At 37.6% G+C, this 14,441-nt stretch overlaps 1 protein-coding gene across 4 annotated transcripts in view; it reads left to right on the forward strand.

Moving 5' to 3' along the window:
• The first annotated feature begins 629 nt into the window (after nucleotides 1–629).
• map3k7 (mitogen-activated protein kinase kinase kinase 7) overlaps nucleotides 630–14,441 on the forward strand; it is a 30,899-nt gene continuing 17,087 nt past the window's right edge. Inside the window, exons 1-12 of one of the 4 annotated variants that reach the window (XM_077220004.1) lie at nucleotides 753–1,582; nucleotides 1,989–2,099; nucleotides 2,234–2,299; nucleotides 2,439–2,484; nucleotides 2,985–3,123; nucleotides 4,817–4,941; nucleotides 9,542–9,670; nucleotides 9,777–9,907; nucleotides 10,016–10,097; nucleotides 10,784–10,890; nucleotides 10,977–11,127; nucleotides 11,772–11,852. In XM_077220004.1, coding sequence (XP_077076119.1) covers nucleotides 1,496–1,582; nucleotides 1,989–2,099; nucleotides 2,234–2,299; nucleotides 2,439–2,484; nucleotides 2,985–3,123; nucleotides 4,817–4,941; nucleotides 9,542–9,670; nucleotides 9,777–9,907; nucleotides 10,016–10,097; nucleotides 10,784–10,890; nucleotides 10,977–11,127; nucleotides 11,772–11,852 — 1,255 coding nt within the window. In that variant the 5' untranslated portion in view covers nucleotides 753–1,495. Of the gene's footprint in view, nucleotides 1,583–1,988; nucleotides 2,100–2,233; nucleotides 2,300–2,438; nucleotides 2,485–2,984; nucleotides 3,124–4,816; nucleotides 4,946–9,541; nucleotides 9,671–9,776; nucleotides 9,908–10,015; nucleotides 10,098–10,783; nucleotides 10,891–10,976; nucleotides 11,128–11,771; nucleotides 11,853–14,441 lie in introns of all 4 variants that reach the window. The other 3 variants (XM_077220005.1, XM_077220006.1, XM_077220007.1) reach the window with 3 other exon arrangements.

A 14,441-nucleotide genomic window follows, 5' to 3' on the forward strand; every position in this document is an offset into this window, starting at 1 on the left:
TACTTTGTGTCAACACCGTTAGATATGTATAAAATCTGATTATATTTAAGTCAGCCTTTTTCCTGATTGCTATTTTTCCATATTTTACTTTCTATGAGTTCAAATATCACGCATTCTCAGGTGAGTTTTATATTTCTAATATAATTTCAAGCAATTGTTCTTCGTATTTTCTGTCACAATCATGACATATCAACTCCAACATATAAGAAACTGTTTAGGATTTTTAGATAATTTCCATTGCTTTAACATTTAATATACCCTATGTGATGTGCAAAATATCATCTTGTCAATGCTGACATATTAGATGAATGTGGTGACAATTAAAGATCTGAAAATAATTTTGGAAATTCATTCCTAAATTGACGTGAATTCTAGATATTTTTAATAATCTTGTCAATATTTATAATAAATATTTATCCCAATTTTATGAATAAATACCTGACATTGTTGACTAATATTGAGTGAGAAGAAAAGAAAAAAATATGGTTTTGAGCAAATGGAAGCAGTTGAACCCAGACATAGACATTTACCTTTAAACATGCTAATTAATACATAACATATTCATAAATAAAATTACAGTTTTTCATTCTTCAGAGAAAAATATGTATGACATGTATTTCTTTTCGGTTGGCCTCCATGCAACTGAAGTTACCCGGTGCAGCAAGGATGCTACTCAATTAGGATAATATCAGTTTCTTATTCCCTATAGGAATACACATCAAGATAAATATTAAAAGTAAGATTTATCCTCTGTTATAACGACTGGATATGATTCTGGTAGGCCTTGCTTGACTCCAATCTTGGAGACATTTCAGTTGGCATGGACTAAAGGGGGCACAATACAAGAGAGCGCACACTTCCTGGAGCTTAAACAACCCCCACAGAAAACAAGAAAAACAAACGAGCCCATGGAGGAGAGAGCTGTAAAGTTCTAGCCCCGCATCCGATGGCTCGGATGCTTTGTCCTGGTCAACGGGACACGTAAAGCAGGTTTTATTGAGCGGTATTTTCGGGCACATAGAGAGGCCGATGTACGGAGCGGCAGCGGCGGTGTGGAGTGAGCGCTGCGCGGAGGGGAGATCAATCGACCGCACCAGCGCGAGCCAGCAAGCGGCCTAACGCTAACACACAGCCAGCGCTTTTATGTCGATGGGATACCCTTAACTGCACTTCTCAGAGACCCTAGGGCGTATTCTCTATCTGAATGACAACATTTACCGTCGTTTGGCATGTCTGACATACTTTAATCTGTCACGGAGCCTCTTAGCCGCCTGGCTAACGGATTAGATTGACACTCAGGTTAACGTTAGCTCGTTAGCCGCTAAACAAGTTTTTAAAGTGACTTAATATACACCTATATTTGTGTAATGCAGGCCGCGTCGAAGGAAAGGGTGCTTCAGCTACCGTTTTTATTCTGAAACGGTCGGTTGTGAAGTTTTAAGACTGTAAAATCAGTTGTTTGTGTTTTAATGATTAGCTGGCTAGCGAGCTAGCGATGTCAATGCCCTCCGCCGATATGCTGGAAACACCGCCTATGTACCCGTTTGAGGAGATAGAATATGCTGATATTGAGGTGGAAGAGGTGAGTGACATGATATGCAAGTGATAAAGTTAATAAACACGCTAACAACAGTGTGGAAATGTCCTGCAAACATTCCCTTGATACCTTTAAGTTACTATAACTAGGACACTTGACATTGCATCACACTACACCCAATCTCTATTTTTAACTTCATTATTTACGTTTTTCATTGTTTTTGTCAAGCCACAGTGTGTTTGAAGGTTTACAAAGTGTTTTCTACTGAAAATACTCTTTGCCATTTTTTTAATAAAACATTTTTGCACTGTTCTAGATGTGGTTCTGTGTAATATTTCAGTGCCTGAGTTTTATTTTTTTAGGTTTGTTTTGAACTCTTTGCGGTGCTGTGCGTTTGTGAATGTGTACCACACCATTCTGTGTGATGTTCTAATACACATGTGTTTTGTAGGTGGTGGGCAGAGGAGCGTTTGGTGTTGTGTGCAAGGCCAAGTGGAAAGGCAGAGATGTGGCCATCAAGACTATAGAAAGTGAATCAGAGAGAAATGCCTTCATTGTTGAGGTACTGTCATATTTTTTTATTTGTTCACGTTAGTAACTACTGTAGTCAGAAACATAAACCGTGCATGTACTGACTAAACAGACATTTTGTCTAATTTATTTTAAAAAGCCATCTTCTCCATTCTCTCTATCCAGCTTCGCCAGTTGTCTCGTGTAAATCATCCCAACATTGTGAAGCTGTATGGTTCCTGCAGTAACCCTGTAAGTCTCTACATGTTGCTATTGAGTGGATTTTGATCGTGATCGTGAAACTTGATTCAGATGTGTTGCTATGATCCAACCTTTTTTTTTTGGTTCCTGTGATAAGAAACATGTAACAAGGTTAATAATCTTACTGCAGGTATGTCTGGTGATGGAATATGCAGAGGGTGGTTCATTGTATAATGGTAAGTAATTGTATTATAAGTTACTTTGCAACACTGTACTCACTTTTGTTGCCAGCTATTTTGACAATAATGGCTATATGTTCAGTTATTTTCAGAGGTTATATACAAGCAGCAAATTGACTACTCTAAAATCTATCCAAGTTTAATTTCTATAGTATTGTCCCTTGAGAAGATATACTAAAATAAAATGTTTGCTGAAATGTGAGGGGTGTACTCAGTTTTGTGAGATACTGTATACAAATTTGCATACATGCTCAGAGGATCACAACAGACTGTCTGGTGTAGTCTTTTTTGCAGTGCAATTTTACATATTCTTTGATTCTATGGAACTTTGCATTTCAAAAATAGTTCAAAATGTATCCCTAATCCCTTGCCTATGGTAGTAGCAAGTGCTAAAGTTCTAGTCAGTGTCCAATCACATGAGCTGTTTCACAGGTGAGCAAATGACTGATATCTCATATATGTTTGCTTGTATTTATGACTGTATTCTGTGTTGACAGTGTTGCACGGTGCAGAGCCTCTCCCTCACTACACTGCATCTCATGCCATGAGCTGGTGCCTCCAGTGTTCTCAGGGGGTCTCGTATCTCCACGGAATGAAACCAAAGGCTCTCATTCACAGGGACCTCAAACCTCCCAAGTATGCTCCTCCATCATTTCTCTTATCACACTGTCTTGCTCATGTCACTGGAACCCCCATGAGAATTTCTTTTTCTCCTCATTCATGTGCTTGTTAAATTTAGTCCTTGTCATATAAGTTCTCCCTAACCATTTAATTCAAAGATAAGGGTTTTAAACGTACCCGGTTACATTGAGTCTTTCCTGACCATTTGCGATATAATCACCTGAGATTAACACCAGGTGTAAACTCATACATGTGCTGACTGTTCTCTGACTGATGATGGTGGAAACATAACTGGATCATTCAGGACTGCCATCGCTCATAAATGCTGTCCAGTTCAGGTGTCGGAGGACGTATGTTAGGTTTCTTACCCTGCATTACTTACAACATGGCAGTGTATGGTGTTGTCCAGGCCAGGGCTGGTTATTTATGAGGCACTGTTTGTAAAAATCCCTGGCAGCACACCATGGAAATGGTCAGCTGGCTTCTCTCCCAGACACCTAGAATGAAGTTCTCTGGAAGAACTGGATTATATTACTCATTTTTGATAAATTACAGTTTACTAAAGTTGGCATTCAAACCCCCATGAACAGTTCATAAGTGCTTTAACTGTGTTTAATCCAAATTAAGACTAAAGCACAGTTGGTAACTGGTTAACTGCCATCTGTGTATACCTGAGTTTCTGCTCAAAATATTGCCAACTGAAGTGTATTTTAAAAATGTGTGCTCTGTTAATGTTCTCATGATGGAATCCTTGATTAAGTATTAAAGTAGACACACACACACTTCTACTTTCTCTTGTCTTCAACCTTCAAGATGTACTCTGCCATTCAAGTACCATTCACTACCATTTAATTTTTTTCAGGGATGCATTAAATTGATCAAAAGTGACAGTACAGACATTTACAAGGTTGCAAAATATTTTTTCAACTTTCTATTCAATAAAGAATCCTGAAAACTGTTTCCACATTAATATTAAGTACAACTGTTTTCAACATTGATAATAAATAAAAATAAGAAAAACTTGTGCTGCAAATTAGCATATTAGAATGATTTCTAAAGAATCATGACACTGAAGACTTAAGCAATGGCTGCTGAAATTCAGCTTTGCCATCACAGGAATAAATTGCATTTAAACATTTTTTAAATGTATATATTTTTAAAATTGTAATAATATTTCACAATATTTCTGTTTTACTGTGAGCATAAGAGACTTCTTTCATAATCATCCCCAACATTTTGAATGTTCTGTTTAACCCAAAAGGCTTTGTCTCTGTCCTGAAACCTTGTGAATTTACTTGCTGACTAACTAATACAATCGTTGGCATACACCAGCAGGATGGGTTCGGGAATGTACATGTTGTTTTGGTTCCATGAAGCAATCATTTTCCTGTGGCTTCAAACTAATTAGTCACATGAAATTACATTTAATAAGTTATTCAAAGCAACTTACAAATGAGGGACATCGCAATCAATTTATATTGCAAAAGCCAACAATATTTACAGTGCAATAAAATGTTAGTAATCAGGTTGTGCACTTTATTGCAGCTGGCATTTCATGAATGGGAATGCTAAACTGACTAAAACACTAATTTGGTAATGCAATCTTGCCATTATACTCCCATGATGCCTAAAAATGTTTTCTGTAAAATTAATTTGCTTTGTTTTTCTTCTTGGAGACAATCATTTTTGTATATTTTTTTCCTCATAGTCTGCTTCTGGTTGCTGGAGGTACTGTACTGAAGATCTGTGACTTTGGGACAGCATGTGACATCCAGACACACATGACTAACAACAAAGGAAGCGCAGCCTGGATGGCCCCAGAGGTGTTTGAAGGCAAGTTTCAGGAGCTTTCCAAGAACTTTTGTTCATGTTTTAACAGTCACTGGCTTGTTTTTGATTGTATCAGAATAGTGCTGCACGATTAATCTAATCGCAATCGCAATGTCAAGCCTATGCGATTATATGACGCAAAATGCTGCGATTTTATGAAATAAATAAATGCATGTGTGGACATGACAACCCAGTTTCTCTGAGAGCTGTTTGCCCATTTTCTACACTGCTAATAAAAAGAAGACCAGTCAGTTTCAGTTTAGAAAGTGGCACTTGTGGCGCGTATGGTCACGCCGTGGCTTTCTCTGGTGTGCAGCGTGGAGAACAGGTGAAGATGGATGCCAAGCAGACGGACACTGAACTGGTGGCCAGAAAAAATTCTACCTCTGTTATATGGCGATATTTTGGCTAAAAGATAACCAACACTGAGCAGAGAGAGCAGGGTTGCCAACTCTCACTCATTCAGCGTGACACTTTTCACACGCTCTCACGCCACACATCCATTTTCTCACGCAGAGAAAAATCGCGATGCAAAGAGGACACTGACAACAACCGACAAGACAGAGCAGGTTACTTTTGATATGAAACTAATTCTCAGCTCTCAGATTCTGTCAATTTTATTACGAAATTCAGACAATAGCATTTTGGCGCTTGTAGATGTGACGCGAGAGTAAACCGATCATCTTAGCCTACTCTTTATTACTAGTTAATGGTAAATAAACACCAATGAACAATAAGTCTGTTGAAAGATACAGTACAACTTACCGAAATGTTTATGCCTCACACATAATATTGATCACTCAGTGTGTGTTTTTTTTTTTCAACCACGGAAAGAGGTCAATAAAACAGCTGGAGAACAATGTCACTTAACCTTACATTTACCTTAGCCATTTGATAGAACGTTAGTTGGCTAGACAAATTATATAGAGAGAGGAGTATTTTGCTAAATATGTGCACTATATTAAATATGTATTATGTTTTTACTTATCATTAAATTATTGTAATGTTGTTATTATAGCCTAGTAAAAACCACATTATATTTAATTGGACTTGTTATTTTTAACCTTTAATAATAATACCAGCTGACAGGGCTCTCTGTATGTTTACAGCATTAAGCGAGATTTTTTTTTCTTAAGAAAAATTAACATGCATCTTTTGTTAGGCTACCTAATATTTATCCAAATGAATATAAGATAGATATTGAATTAAGATTGGAATCAAATCACAAGATTTGAAATCAAATAGTGAAATTTGTGTCAAGCATTAATAAAAACAGTAGCCAGCAAGTCATAGTACCATGTTGTAACATGTTGTCACTAAACTTAACAAAATTCTGTTTAGTTACCAAATGTTTTGACAATCACAATACACTTACACCAAAAATGATCCAGACTGAGTTTAGACAAAACATATGTTACATCCAGCTTAAATGTCCCTGCTTGTCTGGACAGAATGTTCACTTCAAAATATCTTTTCATGAGCATACAAATGTTAATATTTATTGTTCTATTTATTTTATACTATTGAGACAATAACAAGTTTGCAGTAATGCAGTGATGTCATTTAATTTTGTAAAAAAAAATTATTTTAATTTGAAAACACTGTGTATTTAGTTGTTGTTGCTAGTTTGAGTTGAGAAATACACATTTCAGCATTATCACTAATCTGTGTGTGCATTTTCCTTGAGAACCAAGCAAGTTGACTCATAAAACCATTTGTTTTTATTATATCGCAATCACAATATTGAGCTCAATAATCGCAATATGACATTTTCCCCAAATCGTGCAGCCCTATATCAGAAGATCAAAACTGACTTCCGATTCTCCTTTTTACTAGTCTTTCTTATTACTTGTCTTCTCATATGCCACTTCAGGCTTCACTAACCCTCGTACAAATATTTCCCTAAAACCAGAGTCACTGGACGCTCCTGGTCTATTTGATGGATGAAACCATTATAATTTAATGCATGCGTTTGCAATTAACCGCTAATGAGTTTAAATTTTACCAAACACATTCAGGGGCACTTGGCTGTCAGGGGGGTCGGAGGAAACATCAATTAGGAGCAGGTTGTTATCTTGTTTGTTTAGGGAGGATCAGAAATCCCATGTTATTACTCCACTAGCACTGGCAGCAGAGGAGAAGCCGCGCTCCTCATTTGCCTCGCTGACAACAGTATTATCAGAAGACCAGAGCAAGGCAGCGTAAAGGCATACTAGTGTGAGGTGCTGTAATTTAAGAATAATAAGAGCAGCAATTAAGGCTCTCCAGGGCAGCATGAGTGGAAATTGGCTCATCTGTTCAAAATAGGGGCGGCAAGATAAGGGCTCCGCAACCCTGGACGGCAGAAAATGAGATTTTGGGAAGTGGCTTTCATTTTTTTTATGGTGTGTGGTACCATTTGCTTCTATGTTGTTATTTTTGGCAGCTCGACGCAAATATCAACCATAACGTAGAAGAATTAATTATTTACCAAATTCATTGGTCTATATTTTACTGTATTAAACATCTATAATGATATGTCATATATAATAAGGAAATTTTATTGTTTATCCACCATACAAAACTAACAATAAAAGAAAGCTATATAAAATATTTCCTTTTAGTATTGGTGCACACCTTCTGTTGTGGACAGATAATTCAAAATAATTTCTGAAAAATGCAGTTTCCTTAAATTATACTAGAAAATTTAAATTTTTTATTTAAAAGGGCCACATTTATTATTTGTGTTTTAGTGCTATGTCATGTCCATCAAATGTTTAGGAGTTTATATCACACAGTTCCCTTCAAAAGTTAAGCGTTTGTAAGATGTTTTTGAAAGAAGTCTCTTATGCTCAATTAGGCTGCATTTATCTGATAAAAAGTATAGTAAAATGGTAGTACATGTTTGTATTGATAATTATTAGTACAATTTAAAGGTGCAATGTGTAAAAAAATTGAGTATCTATTAACAGAAATGCAATATGACATCCATAACTAAGTTGTCAGTGGTGTATAAAGAACTTACTTAATAAACCGTAATGTTTTTATTACCTTAGAATGATACCTTTATATCTACATAACCGCGGGAATCCCTTTCTATGAAGGTCGACATATTGTGACGTCATGTTTCTACCGTAGCCGACAGCGAACAAACAGCGCTACAGAGCGCGTTTCCTCACAACCTTGAAAGAGAAGCAGCAGAAAGCTAGAAGCTAGCCATAAACACCGTGAGTAGTGAGTTTTCCCTTGTCAGTGGTGTAAAATATGTAGTTGGATTGTTTCATGTAACTTAGTTCTTCTCCCTCGCTGTGTTATGGCTTTGCTATGTGGGGATAAATGTGCTGCACGTTCGTGAGACAGCTGATTAGTACTCTTGTCATTGACCATAAAACAGTAACGTTACAGGAATCACCAACCCGTCGATCTTGGAAGCATTTTAAGTCGATCGCGAAGAGTTTTCAAAATCAGAGAAAAAAAGCCTATTATGTGTAGTAAATGGTGTCTAGGGGATGCGGAGGCACGCGCGCTGTACAATCATGCCATTTTTGCCGCGCGCACCTTTGGGCTCATGCGGACGCGTCGAGCTTAAACAAGGCTTTACGCTTTAACCAGCTCAGCCACAGTAACAGCTCATATTGAGCCAGCTAAACTTTGACTTTCCTGTTTGAAACAATATATAGTTGCATAGTTTCATGTGGTTCTTCTCCCTCGCTGTATTATGGGTTTGCTATGTGGGGGAAATGTGCTGGTTACGTTTGTGAGACAATCAGCTGATTACTATTATTATATTATATATTAAGACCCTTGATCCTCACCTGACTAATGCTTTGTAAACTTTATCCATGATGTGGTTTATAATGGACTGTGGTACAGAAACAGTGACAATGTTACACACTCTTGGCTTACTCTGGCTATTCTCTGCTGTCTCAGACGACGATATGTTTGTCCAGTTTCAGGCACTGTAGCTTCTTCGAAAGGGAGGGGTGAGCAGTGGGCTGAGCCCTCAGTGCAACTCTCAGCCGAACCGCTAGATGTCGCTAAAAATCACACACTGCACCTTTAACATAACTGTTCTTTTTATTTGATTATATTTTAAAATGGTGGCAAAGCTGAATTTTATTTTCTGCATCTTTACCCCAGTCATCAGTCTCACATGATCCTTCAGAAATCATTCTGATATAGCTTACTGATTTGCTGGTCAAGAAACATTTATTTTTATTATTGTCATAACGGTTGTGCTGCTCAATTTTTTCAGAATTCTTTGAATACAATTTTCAAAAGAACAGCATTTATTTGAAATTGAAATCTTTTGTTACATTATAAATGTCTTTCGTGTCACATTTGAGCAATTGAATCTTTCCATGCTGAATAAAAGTATTCAATTGAACAAACTTTGAGCGGTAGCGTAATTCACAAGTTAACACGTCCATGACATGTCAATGGCATTCCTTACTTAAATATTATAAAAACTTAAATACAATAATAATAATTCTTTCACAGAAACCAGAGAAAGAATTTTGTGGTTTAGTAGTGACAATAGCTTTGGATCATATAACCAGAATGTGGACCTTATTCAGGAAATTGTTACATGTGGGTGATTACTCTCTGTATGTGTGTGTTGCAGGCAGTAACTACAGTGAGAAGTGTGACGTGTTCAGTTGGGGTATCATTCTCTGGGAGGTGATCACACGGCGGAAGCCCTTCGATGAAATTGGGGGCCCTGCTTTCCGCATCATGTGGGCTGTGCACCGCGGTGAGTTTTATGTGCGCTTGTTTGTGCCCCATTCTTGTCATGATGAGAATCTGCTGAGATCGTCTAGGTTCGAGATTAGAAGCTTCAGTCATCTTTCTTTCTGTAGGCACACGACCACCTCTCATTAAGAACTTACCAAAGCCCATAGAGAGCCTGATGAATCGATGCTGGTCCAAAGACCCATCGCAGCGGCCTTCCATGGAGGAGATAGTGAAGATTATGAGCCACCTCATGGGGGTAACGCCACACCGCCAGCATGCCTGGCAAATTATTCCAATGTTCCTGGCTGTCTTATTTTGCATCTAAATCTGCCTCTTCAGTCTGATAACTCTCTCCCCCCTTCAGTATTTCCCAGGATCAGAAGAGCCTCTTCAGTACCCATATCAGTATTCAGATGAAGGCCAGAGTAACTCTGCCGCCAGCACAGGTACAGAATAACAAAATAGGATTGAATAATAAATACTTGTTCATGGCTGGTTCATTTTATTTTATTCAAATCATTTTCTTATGGTGTGGATGGGAAACAAATGGTTTAGATTAAATTCATCCAGACAGTTAAAATACCGTTCAAAAGTTTAGGGTCAGTAAGTTATAATATATATATATATATATATATATATATATATATATATATATATTTATTTATTTATTTATTTATCTATCAAGGATCCATTAAAGTGATCAAAAATGGCAGAAATATTTTCTAACAATGTGAAAGCCTTTACAATTTTAAATAAATGCCGTTCATTTGAAATTTCTATTCATCAAAGAATCATAAAAAAAGTATCACAGTTTTCAACTCTGATAATAATAATAAGAAGAAATGACTTGATACTTGAGAAGCAAATCGGCATATTACAATGATTTCTGAAGGATTGTGTGACACTGAAGACTTTCATTAGAGGAATGAATTAAATTTTAAATATTTTAAATTGCAATAATATTTCGCACTATTATAGTTTTTACTGTATTTTTTATCAAATGCAGCCTTGGTGAGTATACGAGACTTCTTACAAAAGCTTTAGAAATTTACATAGCCCCAATTTTTGAACAGCAGTTTATGTGGTAATGTGTTCTGAATTCATATTAAAATGCCATATCTCTTTAATCCAGGCTCATATATTGACTACACATGTACCAGCAACAAGAACGACATCAACATGGAGCGCACCAACTCCCCTGGCAGCAATGACACCATCAAGTTCCCATATAAACCAAAGGTAACGCATCAACAGTCTACACCACCACACAAAGACTGTCCTCTAAGAAAGCTCAAAATGGGAATCCGTGTTTGTGTGCGTTTCAGGGCGACCCCTTAAGGCCTGGCCACCCCCTCTCCAGAGGCAGCAGCGTAGAGAGTCTTTCTGGCAGGCCACATTGTCTGCCTTCATCCGACAGCAAACGAATGAGTGCCGATCTCTCCGAACTGGAGCACAGAATACCCTTTGCTCCCGCAGGTAACTTGTTTCTTCAACACCTGTTATAAAGTTTCATACCTACCCAGAAACTCCTTTTGATACAATGACAATTTACAGTTTGTACATCATTTGATCTTATTTAACATTGAGGGTTTTTTTCTCTTGCAGTTGACACATATTGATATATTTGTTAACTCCACACTTTTCTATTCATATTGTCAATTTTCTCCTCAGGTTGATATGTTAACAAAGAATATACACCGCTAACAATGTCCCTTTTATAGACATTGACCTCACTTTTCTGTACTTGCACTGGCTGAATAGTGTGTACACTAGTACCCAGTGTACCGCTGACCTCAGTCAGTGAGCCCAAACACACATCAGACACAAAGAGCTGCATGGCATCTCCATCCCTCTTTTGATCTGTCCTTCTGCTGTCATTAGTTCATCAGGCTTCCTGCCACTGCACGGATGTATGTGCTACGTGTACGTGTCTGTATGTATGTGTTTATATATGTTGCATGTATGTCTTAATGCAGCTGAAGATTGGAGTGACGTCCCTTACCCAGTCTGCTTTGATGTCTGCACCACACTCTTTCTCTCTTTCTCTGTCTCAGTACACACATTGCCTGCATGCCTGTGTTCGTCGCTACATGCGCGTGTCTGTATGTGTGTTTTTGCAGCACGTCCACAATATAAGCGAGGTCACCGTAAAACGGCATCACATGGCACCATTCTGGACATTCCCAAGATCATCATCACAGGTACCGGGAGTCCAGGCGCTCCCAGCAAACAGCTCCTAATCAGAGAAGGGCGTCAATGTGACGCACAAGCACGCATTGGTTGTTACTCCTGAATTTCATATATCCCCCGTCAGCCTGACTTTCATTTTAAGGAGAGTAGAAGAACAATGTAAGATCCTCATCTGAACATTTTCTGTACACATGCATTTGTGCTGTGGATTGTACTCTTGATCAGGGGTCGTAACCTTGTGGTTAGTTATGAACCGTATTTAAGCCATATACTCCAGGTGAACCACAAAGATCCATTAGACAAACTGCACAAGTTTGCTATCCAGTGAATTAATGAATAATTAATATAAAGTTATTGATTCAAATTATGTGGATTTTTTATGCACTAAATAATACTTTAGTATTAATGAGATTTACAGGGCGCAGTGTTTTATATACATGATTCTAAACATGCCACACAAAACACGATGGTGACACTCAAAATCACATAATTTAGAGAAGAAGAGATGCACTTAAAAGGTACACCATGTAGCTTTTGGCCATCTAGTGGTTAAACGACTGCATGCATTTTGCAGAAGAGCATCGTTTTGGTTGTGCTTTGGCTCTGCGTGACTGAGCGGATGAGTGTGTATCCCACTGCTTGTAAAACATGCACTAATAGGGTTAAGAGATATGACCAGTTTAGGTGGAAAGAATCTCAAGCTAACTGTAACTATACCTATTAATAGACGCAGTACTTCCTTGAAAATAAATTCCACCATAATGAAATGACTCGTCACAATAGATAATGCTTTACAATGAACTCTGTTTGAACCCTGTTCAATCAAATACCTCACTCACCTGTTGAGTAATAAAAATGTCATCTCCGCATCGCTTTTAGAACATTTCAAATCCATCTTCGAAAAGCCAAGCCAGTGTTGTTTTATTGCGAGCTCGGTCGCGTGCTCTTTTGCCAGAAGACTCTCTTCTGTTCTGTGTTTTAGTGACGACTAACCTATGGCACTCGCCCACTCCCACACCATATATGCGTCAAAGTAGCCGGTGCAACTTTTCTCTATTTATGGATATGACGAGACACACACAGGCGAGTGACATATGCAATTTCCTGTGAAAACAATCCCGCGGCGCTAGGTCTTGTTGTTTATAGCACGTTTTGGAAGAAGGATTGATGTATTGACTCATTATTAACATTGTATTCATTTTAAACAAAAGGAAGTTAATGTACCATTAAGTTATCAACACAAGAAGTTCAAAAGATGTTATCATGGTCCTGGATAAGTTAGAAAAATCAGGAACATTCAGAAGTGTCAGGAAAAGTAAACGAAATTTATAAAAATAAAAGGGAAAGGAAAATTCTATAGCCAATATATTTTTTTCGAGTTATTCTTGGTTCAAAATAATTTCTCTGGCCTGAAATTACTCTTTGAATGCTATCTGACACAAATGATTAGAAAAATCAAATAAATTCATTGGTTAGGAAGTGTGGCTTGATTTGTTCATGCTGTGGTGCATGCTAGGAAATAGTCTAGTAATGAACAACTTAAAAAATTACTTGCATAAAAAAGGTTGTTGACCCCTGCTCTAGATGATGATTTGATCGGTGTTTGATTCACTCTGAGTCAGTTTATTAATCTTATTTCCGGGTAATATTTTCAGCTAGTTTTACCCCCACCCCCAAAAAATGTTGTCAGATTTGACGGTGGTTAGTGATCCTGGAGTAACACCCATTACAATCTCTTTTTTCTCTCTCCTGCTCATCTCTCTTTGGTTTTTTGATTATGGTGTCCTGTAAGCAATGATTTTCACGCCACATCCTCATATCTGCCTCTGACCATTAGAGGCACCTTTTATATATTCTGTTTAAAAAATAATCAAGAAAATCGCATAAGCAGTGAATTAAAGCATGTGTGGTGAATGAGGGTGGAGATGGGGATGTGGATTGATATGCCATCCCTCAGTCTTCCTGTTTGGCTTTGTAGCAGGTAAAAGAAGATCTGCCAGCATGCGTGTTTGTGTGTCTCTCTTTCTCTCTCTCCCTCTCAGTGGTCGTACACTAGCTCGTCCTTGTTTCGCCTGCAGAAAGGATGTCGCCAAATGCTCAGCTTTTTGATCTTCCCTCCTCCATACACCCAAGTTCATTAACTTGCTCATTAATTCAGTGGTTGCGATAAATCTCCTTCACATTTAGGGTCATCGCTATTATTATCATCATCCCTAATAATACTGAAGAAAATGGAGACATTGAAGGATTGCGGAGTGGGGAAAAAAAGTACAAAGCAGGAGTTGCATGATGAAGAGGTTATTAATTTGGTGTAACAATGAGAAAATCTGATTGGCATTTGAATTGTATCCCTCCTGCATGCATGCTGTTAACCTGTCAATCATTTTTTTATTATTCTCATAATCATTTTGACATGGAATTGACCTCATCAGTAACTATCATTATTAATACAAATTTAGGGCCATATTCATCAGAGTATTATTATTGTTTTGTTCTACCGTTTTTTTAACAACCTTTTTTTTTCATTGTTTGCTTGAATGGGCTGCTTTTGTGGTATAAGAGAGAATACATAGACATTAAAGGAATATTATGTTTTAAAT

This window comes from Siphateles boraxobius, unplaced genomic scaffold (genome assembly GCF_051911475.1).
Source record: "Siphateles boraxobius isolate OS27281-9 unplaced genomic scaffold, OSU_SipBor_1 8, whole genome shotgun sequence".
Classification (NCBI taxonomy): domain Eukaryota; kingdom Metazoa; phylum Chordata; class Actinopteri; order Cypriniformes; family Leuciscidae; genus Siphateles; species Siphateles boraxobius.